The following is a 19,413-nucleotide window of genomic DNA, read 5'->3' as shown; positions in this document are numbered from 1 at the left end:
TTTAACTTCTATAAAATATTCTCTATTTTCACGTTTCACAAAAACGTGTTCATGAAACATAACAATAAAGATAAAGGTAACACGAAAATACTTTTGTCTATGTAACTACTAGTCTCTAAGTAGTTTTAGTTTTAGTTTATATTTCTCGATGATACTCAAAACTACTCAGTTTTCTTTTGTACAGGTAACTAATTTCGTTGCTGTTATTTGTTTTTTTGTAAGGGCAAATCTACCTGTGCTCTGCCCACTGCGGATATCGAAATGTAGTAAACTCTCAGAGCTACCGCCGAGCCAACGTGGCTTTGAAGACAAACCCATTGTGTCCGAGTTATACACATAAGGCACCCTTCTTGTGGCATATTAGACTCTTGTCAATGTCGAATAATACTAACCTTGGTAGTTTAATATCTAAGAAATATTTTGCAAGAAAACATTACCTGCTTTGCTTCATTTTTGTTAAGCACTAAATGGTTTAAAAGGTATTACTTTATTGACATATATATAGAGAGACTTCACTCACAAAAGCAAAAAATCCATAATATTCCTTTGTTCAAATTTAAACTTTGACACACTGTCATCCAAGAGTGAACCTAAAGTTAATTAAAAGAAGTTTTGAAAGTATGTTCATTGGGTAATGATGGAAAAACGCATTATAATTTAAAAATTAAGTATATTCAAGTACCATAAATGTTTAGAATTTCTTTATAAAACTACTTATTAAAGTATTTGAGACATATTAACGCCTATTTAACGAACCAAAGTAATATTTTTGTATGAAACACATTTCTATGTGTTTGCCACACTAAACAGTACTAAGTGAATTCTAAGAGCTAACAGTTATCACCGATACTCAAAACGCACAGAATATTAAATTATTTCCTTCCGTTATCAAAGAAGAAGAACGTCTGAATGTAAATACTTTTCTTTTGATGCTAGTTGTAATAATATAGAGTTTAATGATGTGTTTCATTTGTTGCTTATTTTGAGTATTTCACTCCCTTCCTCAAATAAAGCTGTTTTAAGCTACTTAGCATAAGAGGTAAAAAACTAGTAATACAAAAGCAAACTCATATCCCCTAATGATGGTTAAAATTTTAACTAATGGTGGAATATTCGTGAAAAATATGTGGAGAGATTTTATGTTTGTGATGCTCTTCGGTAAAAAAATGTTAATAACTATTTCTTATGCGGTGAAACAAGGAAGCTATAGAAATAGTAATAACCACGTGTTTGTTGTCAAATTTCACCCAAAACTGTCCGAGAGCTGCATACGTTGGTCGTCTCTAGTTTAAAAGTAATAGATTAAAAGGAAGACAGATAGTCAACGCCACCCATCGCCAACTCATGGGATATTCTAATCGAATTGTGGGATTTGACCATTGTTCTTATAATGCACTCACATTTATAAATTTCGAAGCAGGATTCTTTTTACAGGAATGATGTTATGGTCAACCACAATTATGTTGGAATATGTCCCATAAATTCGATGCAAGTTGTCTGCATTGGTAGACAAGTTCTCTTGTGATCTACATCATCAGGTATAGAGAATGACTCAGTTTTTTACTGAGACATAACATCTCCTCATCTCTGTCACAACATATTTGAACAGCAGAATTAGTTAAAGATTAAATGCTGTACGATACTAAGTTCTGGACCATTCAAAATCAGCAGAAGGAATTTTATTGCTTATTCCTGGTGCTGGGAATTACACACGCTTTCTTGCTGAAGTTTTTGGAGAAATTGATCCAAGCCCTTATTTAGTGCACTTCTGAATGATGTTGAATTTATTTATATCGCCACACCATACCCGAGATAGCGTGGGTAGTCATACACAGTTAGCTTTTTGGTCTGACTAGACTGATGAAATAAATTATATAAGAGGTAAAAGTCTGTAGCTGTTGTCCACAGCTCAGATTTTCATTTGAATGCAGAGCCCATGTTTAGGTTCCATAGAGCAGAATTTTACAATAGTGAGTGCATCACTTGTTTAATTTCCTGGTTTCCAAGATCAGGAATGATCCCTGTCAATACAAATCAGACTCTCGAAATAGGGGGATATATTACCACTGAATTCTGATATCACAATTTCCTGGTAACAGAATTGTTTCAGTTGAGATTATTAATTCACAAGTTTTGTACATTTTAGGTACATTCAGCAAGCAACTGAAACTGTATGCTGATAACTGAAGATTATAATATACAAGTTATTTGTACATTTTTGCTTGGTGGTATCTGACGGTTGGTTACCAATATTTTATCCTCTATACTAAACACCCTTGGTTGGTTGACACTATTAGAGATTTGAGAAGACTTAATTCACTTTACAGCACTTTTAACTGAAGGACAAACTGTAATTGATTTAAGAGTGTAACAGAGTGAAGAACAGCACTTTACGTGCAAGAAGGGCTTCCTCTAATCTCGGTATAGTTTCAACATAAATCCGTTCATCGTGTCTGTAGTTTTCTTATATGAAAAGGTACATCTCTAAAGCTGAAGTAAAAAATAATAATAAGAATGAAAGAAATTATAAAAACAACAAGGGTGTACACACTTTAAAAATGTAATCCCGGTTACAGCATCAAAATAACTATCTAACTTAGAGTATTGTATTCTTGTCATAGAATGTGTGCGAGACGATTAATAAATTCAACAGATACAGGAGAGCCAAAGATGTGGTGGGTAGAAGTGGATATTAAACGTGCAGGTTATACTCATGGAAGAGTCGAAGCAAAATTTACAAGCTTTATTATACGCAAGACATGCAAGCAAAATGTACACGTCTTAAAATAAAGAAAAGGAAATAAGAGGCAGATTAGGTGAATGAAGTGAAATAAATAAATTGAAATTAAATAAAAAATAATTGAAAGAAGTGAAAAACTTGGAGGCCATGAATCAATTTATATTTATGAAATATACATTATTCAATTCAATAATATGATAAAGCTGCTTCCAGGGTGGTTTTCCTATTTTGAAGATTAAACAATATTTCTCTAGCACTGGAACCTCAGTTAGAGAAGGAACATCGTATCCGATAGTTAAATGCATTGAAATCAAATTCACCTGGATAAAGACAGTTCTCATTCCCCACATCACAATCAAGCACAAGCAGATTATTTCGGTTGGTCAAGTGTGAGCCATCACTGTCTGTCCTATCAATGAGACGTCAGAGAGTCTAGATTGACATCAACTACAGAGGTTACACTAGTAGAGCTAAGTTTTTTCATGTTGCCAATAGCAGACATTTTTGGTTCCCAACTCGAGCATACGAATTTTTTTTTTACATCAGTTTCCCAAAATTTATAAACTGGCAGAATTCATGATACGAACATAAAATATATTCCAAAATGCCTTCAACTGTTTGTAAATGCAACATGAGTAAAAACATAGTCTTAAATTACAGAAATATCAAATTGAAGAAAATGAATTGAAATACTTTAAATCAAATGTAAGAAACAACAACAACAACTTTATTTTTATTTACTAAAAGCTCCATAAAGATTTGAAATGAAGAGAGAATTTGACATCACATTTGTTTTTTAAATAAAATAATAGGATGAAAAATTAATAATCCAATTGATAGAAATCACTGATCAAAACTGTCCTCTTTTATCACTGGAAGTGTGTATGTTGATGAAACAGGTATTATTAATGCATAGTGAAGTAAATATTACATAAGTTTAAAAATAAAATTAGTGGTGACTATAATTAGGCAAACAATATTGTTTATTTTAATATATCATTCATTACAATTCTCTATAATTACATATAAAGTAATTTAGAGCAGATCTGAAATACTGATATGACAAATTTATTGAAATAATTAAAATTTATAAAATAAGTTGTATCATAAGCAATAAAGATCAAACTGTGATTAGCAGTTAACAAACTGATAAATTTTATGGTGTATCAATGTATTTAAAAATCAAACACTAACTTTTTTCAAAGAAAACACATCTAGGCCATTTATTGCAGTATAAGATTTTTAAAACTGTGTATCTTCTAAACACAGAAAAACAAGTAAATCTGATATTAAAGATGATTTTTTTTTATCTGGAAATGAATTAAATAATATTAAGGAACAGTTTATATTTTTTCATACCCACCAACTTTTAACATTGAAGAAACAATAAGCATGAGCAGTGTTAATGCTCTCTCTCTACCAAGAACAAAATTAAGAACATTTTCTCTAATTATAAGATGATAGGTGCTATTTTACACATCTTTTTCCACAACACAGAATTGTTAACCGTATGACCACACGAAAAACGTAAACAAAAACTCTCAGCTTTCAGCGTATAAACCTTGCCGTAACATCAACCTCTCGCTATCTTATCAAGGCGAGAAGTCTTAGTTACTCTAAAGCTATATATATGTATATTTTTCCATCTAGGATGTAATATGACTAAAATTGAAGCTGGTTCTTCAGGATCGCTTGTATTTTCTTACATACTATATGTTATATGTGTTAAAGAGAAAACTAATTGTCGCACAACGACAGTGAAAATATTAATGTGGACTGAAATGACAATAATGTTTAAGCCCCAAATATTATGTATATCTAAAGAAGGAATAATCTATAGACCTCATATCTGTTATGTCCTAGCTAGCCGTTATATTCTTCATCATGAATTCGTAGCTGAAAGTTGCGTTTTTTGGTTTTTACGTTTATTGTAAATACTTAATATTCTGTTGAATTATATGTTTTGTCTAACACATGGAGGTACTGGTGTAAAGTACAGGAAACGATGTACGATTTCAGCACACAACATATATCGATATATGAAGAACAAACAAAAACAGCGTGTTCTAGTCATTATTAATTCAGTTTTACTGCCTCTTGATTTACTATATGTTATAAATTTGTTATATAGAAATACATTCTATTTCTGTTTTATGCACTTAGCTGACGGTACCTTTGATAAAAAGTTGTTAACAATAGACACCAAAATTTCGATTAGCATGCAAGAAATCAGATACGTTATGGACTGGTTCAAACATCTACTACTTTTGTTTACACAAGAAAAATGAAATAAATCTTATATGTATTTCTTGTTGTTATTGTTTTGTTGCTTTCATAGATTATAAACAGTTTCAGTGAGCAGTGACAAAGGAAGAAATACGCCTGTAGAGCAATGTAGACCTTAGGTACAAACTTTATTGTCAAATTAAAATTGTATTGTATATGTTTCCATTCTAATTTTATACAATTCTCTTCCAAGTGTCTGATGGAACATTACAAAACCACATAAAACATCTTGCAGTCTTTATCTTAGTAGAATGTTATATAACGACGTCATGAAAACAAAATATCCAATTCTTACACTGTGATAACCTTAGGTATAAATATTATTACAAATACCTAACAAAGCATTCACCTTATTTATAGAATTGGTAACAAATCTCATACCTGAAAGCTACCGAAGCAACTACCACCAGGGAGCGTGACATAGCACACATAGGGAGGACTGGATGATGGTACAGATTCATATATAACGAGAGCTCCGTTCTTTAAGTCCGCCCCTCGAGCTTGTTTCATCTGCCAAAACTCCTGCAAGGCTTCTACCACATTCACTGAAAGAAGAATAGCATTCTTATAAGTAAATCGGAGAAGAAAGCACATTCATGTCGAAGAATAGGGAAGTAATCCCTGCAATCAAAAAAATATAACTTTAGTTTCCTAGTAAAACTTTAATCGGTCACCTTCATGAAAAACAAAAATAAATTATATATTACAATTGTTTTTGCTACGCTTTTAACTGTCATTCTTCAGTACTTTAAACCTTGCAGAATGAGAAGCTGAGAAAAGTTTTAACGATTATTATTTGGAATGTTTTGGACAATATAGTTACCTTCTGATTGCTATAATACAGTATGAGTAACAACAAAAAGTCTAGTCTGGAAAAATGATAAAAATGAAATTCATGTGCTCAGAAGTGGAGGTTCTCGCCTCAAGAGGTCGTACATTTTACATTAAACTTAAGATTTGTTTATGATAGTAAAAGGTGATTACCTTTTACTGTAGTATTATAGAAACATTTATTAAGGTCATCATAAAAGTTCAGATTTTAAGTTGGGATGTTGTATACGTAGAGGTGAGCAAAAATGGTAAAATGAACACTAGAATGTTCGGATTGTTTATAGATTACTATTTATTCTGATGATGACGTTAGGTATAACGCTTTGTTTAGGAACTTTGTTACTAATTTTCGTAAAAGATAAGTCAAGATTAACCTTACTTAAAGCAATAACAATTTAGGTAAACGTGATACTTGTTATCCACGACCTTCTGGATATACTCATTTGTCGATGTGAAACACCACCACCGTCACAAGAGTTTTGTCTAGTTATTTGAATAGGATAACAAACATTACCGTAATTTCTTTTAGAATGCACTTATATTTGAAGATATGATTTGTTTTTGTTTGTAATTAAAGACAAAGCTATACAGTGTGCTCTGACCATTTTCTCGTGTTATAATTCCACAGTCATACCACTGTGCCGCTAGAACCTTAACGCTTTTTGCGGTATCACTAATCAAAAAATATATACGCATTCATGATTTTCTTCTTTTACAGGCACTGAATATGATTTTCCAGCAACAATAAGAAAGTTGTTATACCCTATTCTTTCTTTAAGGGTATTTTCATGAACAATATTTGTTATAATAATTATTATAACTAATTCGTTTTTCGTTATTTCTAATATTATTATTATAATCGTTCTGCGCTATTAACTTAGTATATGGATTTAGGATTAACAACTTGAATATTATACATAAAATCAACTATACTCATTAGTAGGTACATATTATTAGCTTTATGTACGCAGCCTGGTTTGGTTAGAAATGTATAGTAACAATTTGTTTATAGTCGAGCACAAAGGTACACAATGAGCTAATTGTGTTCTGCACGCCAAGAGTATCGACACCCAGATTTTAGCGTTGTTTATCCGCAGGTATACCGCTGTGCTACTGGTGAACTAGTATTAATTAAAACCTTTGTGAAGTTTCATTTAATTACGTTTGTACAAAATAATGATAATTGTCTGTGACTTCGTGTGTAGGTTTGCTCACCAAAACTAGCTCTCAGTGCAATATATTGTTAGTTTGTTTGTTGTTATCTTTTAAAATAATATCGTACTTTACATGGTCAAGTAGCACTACGAGCCTCGACGACAGCACTGTGCCTACTTAAACGTAAATAAATATTCCTACAATGACCAAAATTAAGTAAATCTTCTTTATTAACTTTCCTTAAAATATTTCTAACATCAATCCACCTTAATACCAATTAAATGACCACTAAATTCGGAAAACGTTTCTTTATGGACAACTAGATATGATGAACTAAATGCTTTCTTTCATTGTTATAAACATTATTAAATTACAAAGATGTCGCATAATCAGAAGTGTAGTTCAGTATATGATACCGAAATAAGTATTAGCTTAGAGACAATGTAGTTAGTCCTTGTTCAAAACTGAAAATTAAAGTCTTCACTTACATGAAAATTTATGTAACTGGTTTCAAAAGCAAGTGAATGCTTTGTTAATTTATTAACATTATAATAGGTCAAAATAATTGCTTTTTCTAAATTTTCTTTACAATAAATTGTACAGTCAGAATCTCGATTATTTAGGGACTGTAGCCCAAAGTGAAAGAATAATATACAAACTGTAGAGTATATTGTATTAAACGATTTTGAATATGTAAATAACAAGTCACTTTACAACTATAGCTGATATAAAACCGCGGTGTAATGGTATGTATCAGAACAATATGGTTTTGTATATATTGTAACGCCACCGAAAATTGTTCGTTTTTCACAAACATCAATGGCAAAACCCGTCCTCAAAAACCAGACAACAGTATCCAACAAATTCGAGAAAATCTCCATTTGGAAAAGTGACTTACGTCACGTAAAATCAAGTTACTTCCACAGCAAATTCGTACAACTATCTCACACCTGAAGCAGATGAAGAAAGAAATGATATTAATGTTATTGCATACGTAGACGTACTGGTCAAATCACCGGACGCAGTTTTCATGAATGTCTTTGCGATTTAACTGGAAACCATCTTCCTCATGATCGATTATGGAGACCTGCAGGAATGAGCGGTGTGTAAGACATAGCCTTTTGCAATGGAAATTACGTTGCAGGATTGTTGTTAATTTCACTACCATCAGAGAGACAGCATGATCGGAAATGATGTTGCAGACTATAATGACATGACGATATTCCAAATTTTTTTTTAAATAACTTACTCAAACTCTTCATACCAAAACTATGTTAAAGAAATACAAGTATAGCAAGTAAGCAAATATAAAGATCAATTAAAATTAAAATTCCCGACTTATTACTACTGAAGTCTCAAACATGAGTTAGTGCTCAAAAAAACAAAAGTGCTAGCGTTATTAGAAAGAACCTTATTACCAATCACAAACTATACTCTTCAAAAAAAGAAACGCAAAATGGATATTTTTGTTATTCTAAAGAGAAATATATGTAATAACGTTACAAGCTCAGAGTATGTGATGTTACACGTGTTAAGGCACTGATTGTCAGACCAAAATGACAATAAAAGTTGTGCACTTTGAAAACGGAGGAAAACATCGGATTTTTCGCCAAAACGCATGCGTGTCCAATAAATTTGTTTGAGAGATCTGCATGTTCTGCAAGTGCAACATGTGCAAAATCCCTATAAAAGTGACGGGTTCTCGGTTTCCATAGCTCAGTGTTAAGCCACCTACACGCAATACAGTGACGCCAAGACTAACTGAAGCACAACGCAACAACGCCATTGGTCGTTTGGAAGCAGGCGAATCTCGATCAGATGTTGCCAGAGCTGTGAATGTCCACCCAAGCACCATCACAAGTCTATGGAATCGTCACCAACAACATGGATCAACTTGTGACCGTCCACGATTTGGCATACCTCGTGTGACCACGCCCGCACAAGATCGCTACATCTGGTTACGTCACCTTCGGGACTGGACCACCACTGCGACGTCTACTGCCTTAACCATACCAGAGCTGAGTAGGATTTCCGATCAAACCGTACGCAACCGTCGACGAGATTCTTAGGCCCCATGTGCAACCCATCATGGTGAACGTCAACGACGTTTTTCAACATGACAATGCCCGTCCTCACACAGCCCGACTCACCACGGTCTTCTTGAGACACCACAACATCAACGTTCTTCCCTGGCCCTCCAGATCACCAGATTTAAACCCCATCGAACATCTTTGGGACGAGTTGGACCGACGTCTGCGACGGCGACAACCTCAACCACAGACTCTACCTCAGCTTGCAGCAACTTTGCAGGCTGAGCGGACAGTCATTCCACAGGATGTGGTTCGTCATCTCATCGCTTCCATGGGCAGGAGATGCCAAGCAGTTATCGATGCTCACGGAGGGCATACTTGTTATTGACGTTGAGTGACGTTGAACTTCAACTAGTGAGCGTGGACTTCGCCTTTGCAAACTTTGAATGTTCAGCAGTGAATGTGCAAAGTTTCACACATGTCATACAGAACTACCCGGAATAAACTTGTTAACAATATGTCTCAAATTTTGCCTTTTGCGTTTCTTTTTTTGAAGAGTATATTATTCATCCATTATCAAAAATAATGTTCCACAAAAAGAGCTGAAATTATCACAAAAGATGAAATACATTCTGTCTGTAGTTGTTTGGGTATATAAAAATTTGTATACCTGGAAGGGTCAGGTACAATAGACCTCTTTCGTCCTCCTTTTCATTGTTAGGGTGGACTGCTTGGTATACTTGAAGTTAAAACATGAGGGCCAGAGTGATGAACATTACTCAGGCCATTTTCAGGGCAATGTCCATGTATATTGTACTTTCAGATTCAAAGTCTAGATCATAAGTGCCTGTTTTATTTTTGCACTAATTTATTATTTTTATAATACTATATATTACTTATTATTTTTGTTGATTTTTTTACGCTTGATTTTATCTTAATGATCTAATATATCAATTAATCGGGGAGAGGTGTTTAGGACTCTCTTCATCATATATGCAATACCTGTCTAGTTCGCATAACAGTTCATTTTTTCCAATTTTTATCGAAATACTTTATTGCATTATGTAGAAGTCTATCTGATATTGTTTGTGTATTTGAGTATTTTTGCATAAAGTTTGAGGAGGTGGTGTTTGGGTACTCTATATGCTGTCGTAGCTAATGTATTTTGTAATGATTGTGGTTTGGTTTGCAGTTGTTTTTTTACTAACGTTAATCCATGCAGGAGCTGCATGGTCTACTACAGGTCTTATATATTTATTGTATATTTTAAGGACGTTTTCAGGTGTTGTTCCACAGTTTTTACCAGTTATACTCCTAGCATAGTTTATTTTTCGCCAAATTTTAGTGATGTCATTTACACGTTTTGTTCAAGTAAGTTTAGAATCGTATGTTAATCCTAAAAATTTTGCAGATGTAGCTGTTTGAATAAGCTTTCCGTTCATGTAAATCTGCGGTTTTTTTTTGACGTTTCACTGATTTTGAAAATATCAATAAATGTTTTAGCTGTGTTTGTTTTGATTCTATATTTCTGACAGTATTCACTTATTCTGTTTAGTTGCGGTTGTATGTTAGTGGCTGCCATTTCTGGTGTTGGGGCACTTTTCCAAATTGCTACATCATTAGCGAACTGTGACGAGTATCCACGATTTGGGTCTTTAAGTGGCATATTATTCACATACATGATGAAGAGAATAGGACGAACCACCTCTCCTTGAGGTACGCCTGCTTCTGGAGTGAAGTACTCAGAGAAAGTTCCCTCTACGCTTACTCTGCATTTTCTATTTTCCAAAAAGTTAGATAACCAGCTAATAATTCCACGCGGTAGTCCCATTTCATTCATAGAGACTATTGTGCCACATAGTGTCGAATGATTTCTCGATATCGAGGAAGCAAGCGAAAGTGCATTCTTTTTTTATTAAAGCTATTAATTATCGCTTCAGTTAACCTAATTAAATGATCTGTCTTTTGTCTAAATTTTCTGAATCCGTTTTGTTCCTCAGGTAATTTTGAAGTAATCTCCAAAAAATGTGGAGAGTCTATTACATAAAATTCGTTGAAGAATTTTACCTACACAGCTGGTCAGGCTGAGTAGTTGATAACTATTTGGCTTATTAGCTGGTTTACCTTCTTTGTGAAACATATATCAGCTTGCTTCCAAGAAACTGGAATGTATCCAAAATAGAAATATAATTTAAGATAGCTAATAGGTGGTCAAATAATTTTGGAGTGCCTTTTTTGAGAATTGTTTGTATGCCATCATTTCCTGGTGATTTGTTTTTGAATTCTTGATTGCTTGTTTGAGTTCAGTTAGTGAGATTTTTTTTTGGTGAGCAGTAGAGTATTATATTCATAAGTATTATTAGTGTGATTGTTAGTAATATTGATTGGAAAATATAGTTTGTATAATTCTATGTTATTTGTTACATGGTTGTTTACTTTGTTGTAGAAATAGTTGTTCATGTTTGGTATTCGTTTATGAATGTGTTTTTGGTTTGAACATCGCACAAAGCTACAGGAGGGCTATCTGGATTAGCTGTCCGTAATTTAGCAGTGAGAGACTAAAGGGAAGGTAGCCAGTCATTACCACCCACTGATGATTCTTGGGCTGCTTTTTCACCAACGAATAGTGGGAATGATCAAGACATATTACGTCCCCACAACTAAAAGGAAAAGCATGTTTGATGGGATGGAAATTCGAACTCCTGACCCTTAGGCCGCGAGTCAAGCACCCGAACTAACTGGACATATGCAAATTCCAAATAATACAATAAAATGAACAAAAAATTGACAGTAATTAAAGTGATGCAATAAGAGAGTTAAGTGTTTCACCGGTCTGTGTGTTTTATAGTAACTAGTTTTTCTTCCACCTGCACCTGATCTTTAAAGACTTGTCAAGGAACAAAAAAATCCCTTTTATCTTCTTTGTTTTACGATAACTAAGAAGTAGACCAACCCAACGAAACTCCATAAAGTCAACAGGTGAGGATAATAAATAAAGCTAGCACAGTAGGTCTCAGCAATACCAGTGAATTGCGTTACAACGGACACTGAACTTTTGACATTTTGTAGTTTTAAACGGCTTTAATAAGAATGGTTGATTTAGAAACAATTACCTCACTTGTTCCCCTGTTGACATCTTGTTATTGGGGATCGTCATATAAAATAAATTAGGACTTTTGAAAACAAAAATATTCAACGTATATAGTACAATAAATGCAAATTCAAAAATTACAAAGCACATTTGTAATAAGTGGGATAGGATGCAAAAATGTTTTCAGTGTATATACTATTTACAGTGAATTCAAATATAATATATTTCTAGACAAGTTAATATGACGAATGAACCACGACTAGGTAATTAGTGACTCGTTAATAATTAAGCTTAGACGATCGCATACACTGCTTACTATCCCTGACAATGACTACTGTGGTGTATTTATCACGTATCCATTTTAATATCGATGTTTGTTTAAGTAAATTTATATTTAGAAATGTACATAACTTATGGTGTTAAATTTGTGCTGGAAAAATTCTCGTTCATTCACTGAAATTGTAAAAGATACTCAAGTGTAATAATCAACAACATACGTGTTTACGTGAGCACTAGAGTATTGTCTGTGTTGTTGCCTAAACTGAAGTTTCAAGAACACTCCTCACGCCTATAAATATAATCAATAAGACGTACTAAGTGGCAGTTTATATTTTTGGTTTACTACAATTGGTGTACCATAAATGTCGGAAGCTGTAACTGTGATTAACGCTTATTAATCGGGAACTTTAGATATTTTACCATGAATGTTTATAAATTTCTAACATTAAAAATTATTTAACTTCAGCGAATTCGAATTGGACTGATTTTTTACGAAAATATTATATAATTTCATCAATGAAAAAAAATTGCACGTGTGACCACCGAAGAAAGTCTACAGAGTTAGCTAGCTCCCTGTTAAGCGAGTTGTACCTACATCCACTCGAAATTAATTTGCTCGTGGTGAACCCTCGGATAAGATACCAAGGAAGTTCCTGATCTGAAAGAAAACTCGATACTGCTTGTATATAAAATATTTGTAATAACCGTTTTTTATTTAATCTTTTTAAAGTTAAGTACAAAGTTCTACAATGAACTATCAGTGCTCTGCCCACCATGGGTAAATTGTGTTATTGTTTGTATATTAAAATATATTTGTATTAAAAAAGAAAATGTGTGTATCAATCTTGTTGGCAAGTATCATAAAATGTATTTAATTTCTAAATCTAAAATCACAATTTCATCCAGTTTCAGTCTATTTGAAATTGTAATACGTTGAGCTAAATGTGTATTTCTATTTGCTACCATAGTAATTTTGACTTACACCTGTTGGACAGTAACTTGGATCTTAAAGCTACATAGCGAGTCCAAATCAAGTCAGTGTGACACATTTTGTCTTCATGAGATTGAAATCGTAACCTGGATAAGGATACTATTACCATTGTCTTAAAGAATATACCAGAAAGATTTGGTAAAATATTTTCTTGTTAATCTCTTGAATTACTTAAAACTTAGGAATAAACAACATGTTGAGGAGGATGTGATTGACTGAGACTAAAAAAAAAAAAGGTCGAATAACGTTTATTTCAGTTATGCACAAGTTATTTAAACAAGAACTAAAACAATAATTGAGTGTGCAACAACTAAACTTAAGAAATGTGAATGTAAGATATTGCAAAATAATATTTGTGATACAGAAGCGATTGTGGAACTCTGAAAAAAAAAACAACGTCTACTTTTCAAAAGTACAGTTGAAATACTGCAAAATTAAATTCTATCAACGTGAGAAAACCAATAGCTCGTTTTAAAAATTCTAACATATTAACTTGTTTTTAATCTTTGCATAGGCCAGTTCCACTTGACAATAAATAATGCATGCTATTTTCTTGAAGAGACGTACGAGTTGGTAAATTTTATGTTGTAACATCTGACTATTTACCAGTGTGAGAATGTTTTAATTTATCGTTAGTTTTATTTTAACCAACTCTTTTATCAGGTATGTGAAACATATTTCAGCAAAATCGGACATCGTGTTGGTAGTCCAATGAATACCAAGCAAATCCATGTTTTCGTTGAAACAGCTAACTTGCTCATAGATAGTGGAGTGAAAGAGGCTCCAGGTAGGGCGTGACTGGAGGGGGGTTTGCTACCCTCCAACTGCTAAACTATCAATCATGCCTCCTGCCACTGTCTCAGCAGAAGTGATACGACTTGAATTGGCCAAGCTTGGTTGATATTTTTGGAGTCTTCAATTCGAATACTAAAATACTAAAACAATTTATGCGCAACACAATCACTTACAAACGATGGTTATATATTCTACCTATTTCAATGTGAATTACCAGAAACAAATTAACATTTGAAACAAATCTTCCATTCAGTCTCTATTAAATACCAACAAAAAAGTTAATGTAACAAAATAACAATTATCAATTAACATTACCTTCCAAATTCAGTGAAGTACGAGTCATGACTAATCAAAACTCCTGTTACCACAGCTATCAGTAGGTTGGTGTTTAAAATACTTCTTCAATGATAGGATAAAGATGAGTTCATTAACACAAAAACACCCCAGCTGAGGATTATATCTGTATGCCTTCTAATTAATACAAGCTATTAAAATTTTAGAATACATTCTGATAAATAATGTATTTTAGTTTATTTCTCAAAGAAACCAAATTACTAAAACATAACGTTCTAGGTTTATCGAAAACGGAATTACGTTTTCTAGAACCTATATATATATATATAATAAATTAAGTATCAAACAATTTTTCGTTTCTGTTGATTTTTCTAATAGTTCTCGTATAATAATTTAAAATTTATGAAATTATTTTATTGTCATCAGAAATTATTTTAACACTACAAGCCTTGATGAAGCCACAATTGACGAAACGTTGGCTGAAGTAAAAAAGTTTATTATTATTATCCACTGCTGACTATAAAAATCGGGGTATGGGAATTCTTCACATATGAGCTATACGTATTTAGGCCATACCAGTGCGGTAGCTGTTCAGTAAAGGAAAACTTTCTATCTACAGACGCAACTCCTAAACAATTTGACCGATTCAGACCAAAGTTGATAGGCTAACTTAATAGTCCTAAAACAAGCCAATTTTTTAAAGTTTTGCATATATTGAAAAGTTAAAATATTTTATAGAACAACCCCTATATCGTTACTGCAATAGCTATTATAAATAGTTAAGTTTAAACAAAATTCATACCACAACAAAATTCTATAAATCAAAGATTGTCTAAATAAACATTAAGCTTTTCAGCGTTTTGGCTTCTTTCCCATAATATCCAAAATATACAGTAATAGAATATCCAACTATAAAGCGGAGAATAAAGATATTGCTACTGTTTAAATTTCTCACCATTTTTGACTCATACCATTTAACTTCCACTTTATATTAGGGTTGAATAAACGCTTAATCCTGAATAAGAGAAGCATTTCAAAATCAAAATATTTTTAAGACATTTCTTACTTCTAGATGTAGAATAAACTTTTTCACAGAAGTAAAATTCAAGATTATTATTAAATTTCATGCATTGAATATGCCAAACCAGACAGCAAAATTCTTTACTATATCTCTACTGTAAAATGAGTTGCTTTGAACAAGAAAGAACGCTACAGCTTTGCGATTTCTATCAAGTTTCTCACTCGATTGCTACACCATCCTACTTCCAATCTATTTCCCCTGTCGTACAACAATTTTCCTGGAGATGGAATGCTACTGAAAATCCTGAGATTTCGCTCATTCTTAGCTAACTTTTGGCGTGTTTTCCGCATTTTCAAGGGAAAAAATGACAGAGATATGCAGTTAAAATAACTTGTAAAACCTTAAAATGGGAAATTTATAGTGCATTACAAGAACTTCAAACCGAAAGCCTGTTACGGACTGAGAGTTATCTTTGTCCTGCAGACTTTCACCGGATCTGTCGGGCTTTCACCTAGGTATGTACTTCGTCGCTCAAAAAAATTACCAAAATTGCACATCTACTGAATTATTATTATTATACGAAGAGTAATGGTCGTTTTCTTTTGTACCTTTATTATGAAAATTGTTATCACAATGTTTAATAAGGGGAGAAAGGCAAATAAAATTCTTTTAACTTTGTTCTTTCATTGGCGTTTTTTTTTTAATTATCTATTGAGAATAAATCAAACTCCAGTGCATGTAATGATAACGCTTTGGCAGACTTGAACACTTTTGGAACTTGTAGATCATGTTTACAAATGACGCTAACTTCATTATGCTAACATAAAGAATAAATTTATTTGCACTGCTTTCATGACTAAAATAAAAACGGAGCGAATCTTTTAACGGCTCCAAACAACTCTCTATCTCCTTAATATCCAGAATCTACCCATTGTTAAAGTCATACCAACGCATTTCTCATATAATTTTTACCAAAAGTTTCGCGATTGGTTACTAACTGCGTATTCTAAACATTTTAAAGAACAAATGTCCATTAAGAGTATAAATATAAAATAAAATAAATAAAAATTAATTACGAGCAAAAACAAAGAAATTTATGGTTAATAATAAAGATTTAGATCTAGATAACCTGAACTTGAAAGTATTTTATCTAGTGCGAAGAATTCATGACACAAAAACAATGCACGTAATTTGAAGTTAAAATAGCTTTGTTGAAAATACTGTTTTGTGTTATGATTCAATGATATACAGTTCTATTGTTTCACAAGTTAAAACATTTTCTCGCAAAATTTCGTCTTTGCGACAACTTATGAAAGAACACATTCGTGCTTATAACCTAATAAACCATGCCTAGCAGGCAATAGTTTACGCGAATCCCACAACACACCTGGTTATATAGTGAGACAAGTTCAAGGACTGCAGGCTTAGATCAGCTTCTTTTCTGATAGATTCGAGCTAAAAAATTCCACAGATGTTTATAGCGACTTTGGATTTTTCAGAATAAAAAATGAGTAGTTCTATTTTATAAGGTATATTACTTTATTTCAGTAAATGTAGACAGATAAATAGAAACAAGAGCAGTTGAAAACCCAATTTCATAACAAGTACCAAAATAAAATGTGTGCTGGAAAATTTTAATACTTATATTTTTGTGTTGCTTATGACGTTTGTGGCTGTATTAATAGGACAGTGCTATTGGTCTTGTTTGGAAATCTTTATGAACAAACACTACTTAACTGATAGATGAATTCCCTTTTAGTGAAACAAACTCTCACAGACAGAAAATAAATTCCACATTTTTCTTTCTGACCATGATTTTTTCCTATTCAAAGCAATGATGCAAACAATTTTGGCCAAACAAGTTTTTATAAGTTATTGATTATGACCCATCTAGTTACTGTTTATGCCTCAAACATGATTAGTTTGTTTGTTTGTTTCTAAATTTCGCGCAAAGGTACGCGACAGCTGTCCGAGATAGCCGTCCCTAATATATCAGTGTAAAACTAGAGAAAAGAGAGATAGTAATCACCAATGATTGCCAACTTTTGGGATACTCTTTTACCACCTACTAGTGGGATTAACTTTTATATAATAACACTCCCACAACTTAAAGAGCGAACATGTTTCATGTGACGGGAATTCGAACCACGACCCTCAGTTTGGGACTTGAGCGCCCTAACCACTTGACCATGCCGAGTAAACTATCGAACGTGGTCCTTTTAATTCTTTTTATTTGAAGTTAATTCAGATCTTGTTTTCTATTTCAAGGCTTTCCAAAAAATCTGTTTGATTCTTTCAAGTTAAAAACTAGTTCAGATGACTGTATTAAAATAATACTTAACATAACCTAAAGACGTATTTATCAATACTTTTAAACAGTTGAAATAACTGTGGGTGACAAAAAAAATTTTTCGGAAAATTTCAAAAATTATTCTATGTACATCAGATTGATTTAAATATTTAATCACTAATATTTTGCGAATTTCTTAAATGAGGCAAATGAGAAAAAAACATGAAATATAGCAAAATCATGGTTTCTTTAATCATTTATACGACAAGGTATTCTAATAACATTTCTTTATTAATGTTACCTAATGATGACCTTGTATAATCCAAACAGAAAAGTAGGTGGATGGTAAAAACTCAAGTTTGTTCAAACAGTTTTGGTATTTAATGACTGTCAAAATATTTATTTTTGTTTGAATGCATTTAAAGAAGCCAAGTGATGAAAAACGTAAAAGAAATTATCTTATGTTATTTCAAAAAAATTGGATCTTTGCATTTCATAATGGTTTAATTATCTCTTTTGGAGTGTTACAATATCTCTTTAACAGACGTAGAAGAAATGAAGGAAAAAAACGATTTTAGAAATAAACATGCGAAAGTAACACTATATAAATATCAGCCACGCTTTTTATTTCACTTAAGTATTTTAATTCCTTATTTTTAGTTATAAAATACACTGCTTAACTGATCCCTTAAGAATAAACTAGGCCCGGCATGCCCTCGTTATCTGAGGGTCGCGGGTTCGAATCCCCGCCGCACCAAACATGCTTGCCCTTTCATCCGCGGTGGCTTTATAATGTGACGGTCATTCCCACTACTCGTTAGTAAAACAATAGCCCAAGAGCTGGTGGTGGGTGGTGACGACTAGCTGCTTTCCCTCTAGTCTTACACTGTTAAATGAGGGACGGCTAGAGCAGATAGCTCTCGTGTAGCTTTGCGCGAAAGTCCAAAATAAACAAGAATAAGCTGTAGCATTGGGTTAGAAAACTTCTAGTGCATCAGAGGCTACATTCATTTGTCACACCAATGGTTGATAAGGGACAGCTGCAGAGAGTTGGAAATCGTGTTCTATAGCCACGGAATGCTGAGTTGGCGCCGGTTTGTACGTGGGTAGACTTGCACAGTTGGGCTGTAATGGACAATTAATAACAGAAGCTGCCACCTATTTGAATACCTAAAAAGGCCCACTGTTACAGGTTGAAAGCTTTCATTAGACACTCTAATATATGCAGAGTTACAGCACAAGTGTACAAGAACAAAATGGCATTATGTTCACCTGCATGCTCGAGACCGTTTACTAACAGCTCAAATGCAAATAGAAGCAACAAAGAGTGCCTACTTAATGTCATGCATGCCTCCATTATTATGGCTGGGAGAGGCCGTAGCACAGAGCCATTAGACAGGTCATGAATCGCCAGCCGTATTACTCGTTTTCAAGCAAGTTTTTGTGAAGCAATAAGACAAGGTCTATCTTAGAACATGCCTCCATTACCCGTTGTTGGAATAAGGCGGCACTTATCTGATACAAGCTTTAGACCAGCCTTTCACGCAATAGAACTACTGAATTTGGTGCATTCCCATTACAAGTTTTAATGGAACCACCAGGTTTATGGC

At 33.2% G+C, this 19,413-nt stretch overlaps 1 protein-coding gene across 2 annotated transcripts in view; it reads right to left on the bottom strand.

Moving 5' to 3' along the window:
* The window catches only part of lft (Limb expression 1 family member lowfat), a 97,894-nt gene that overhangs the window by 20,480 nt on the left and 58,001 nt on the right, over positions 1-19,413 (bottom strand). For both annotated transcript variants that reach the window (XM_076490315.1, XM_076490316.1), the window contains exon 2: positions 5,408-5,571. In XM_076490315.1, coding sequence (XP_076346430.1) covers positions 5,408-5,571 — 164 coding nt within the window. The remainder of the gene's footprint in view (positions 1-5,407; positions 5,572-19,413) is intronic.

This window comes from Tachypleus tridentatus, chromosome 2 (assembly GCF_004210375.1).
Source record: "Tachypleus tridentatus isolate NWPU-2018 chromosome 2, ASM421037v1, whole genome shotgun sequence".
Classification (NCBI taxonomy): domain Eukaryota; kingdom Metazoa; phylum Arthropoda; class Merostomata; order Xiphosura; family Limulidae; genus Tachypleus; species Tachypleus tridentatus.
This window is presented reverse-complemented; position numbering and strand designations above follow the sequence as displayed.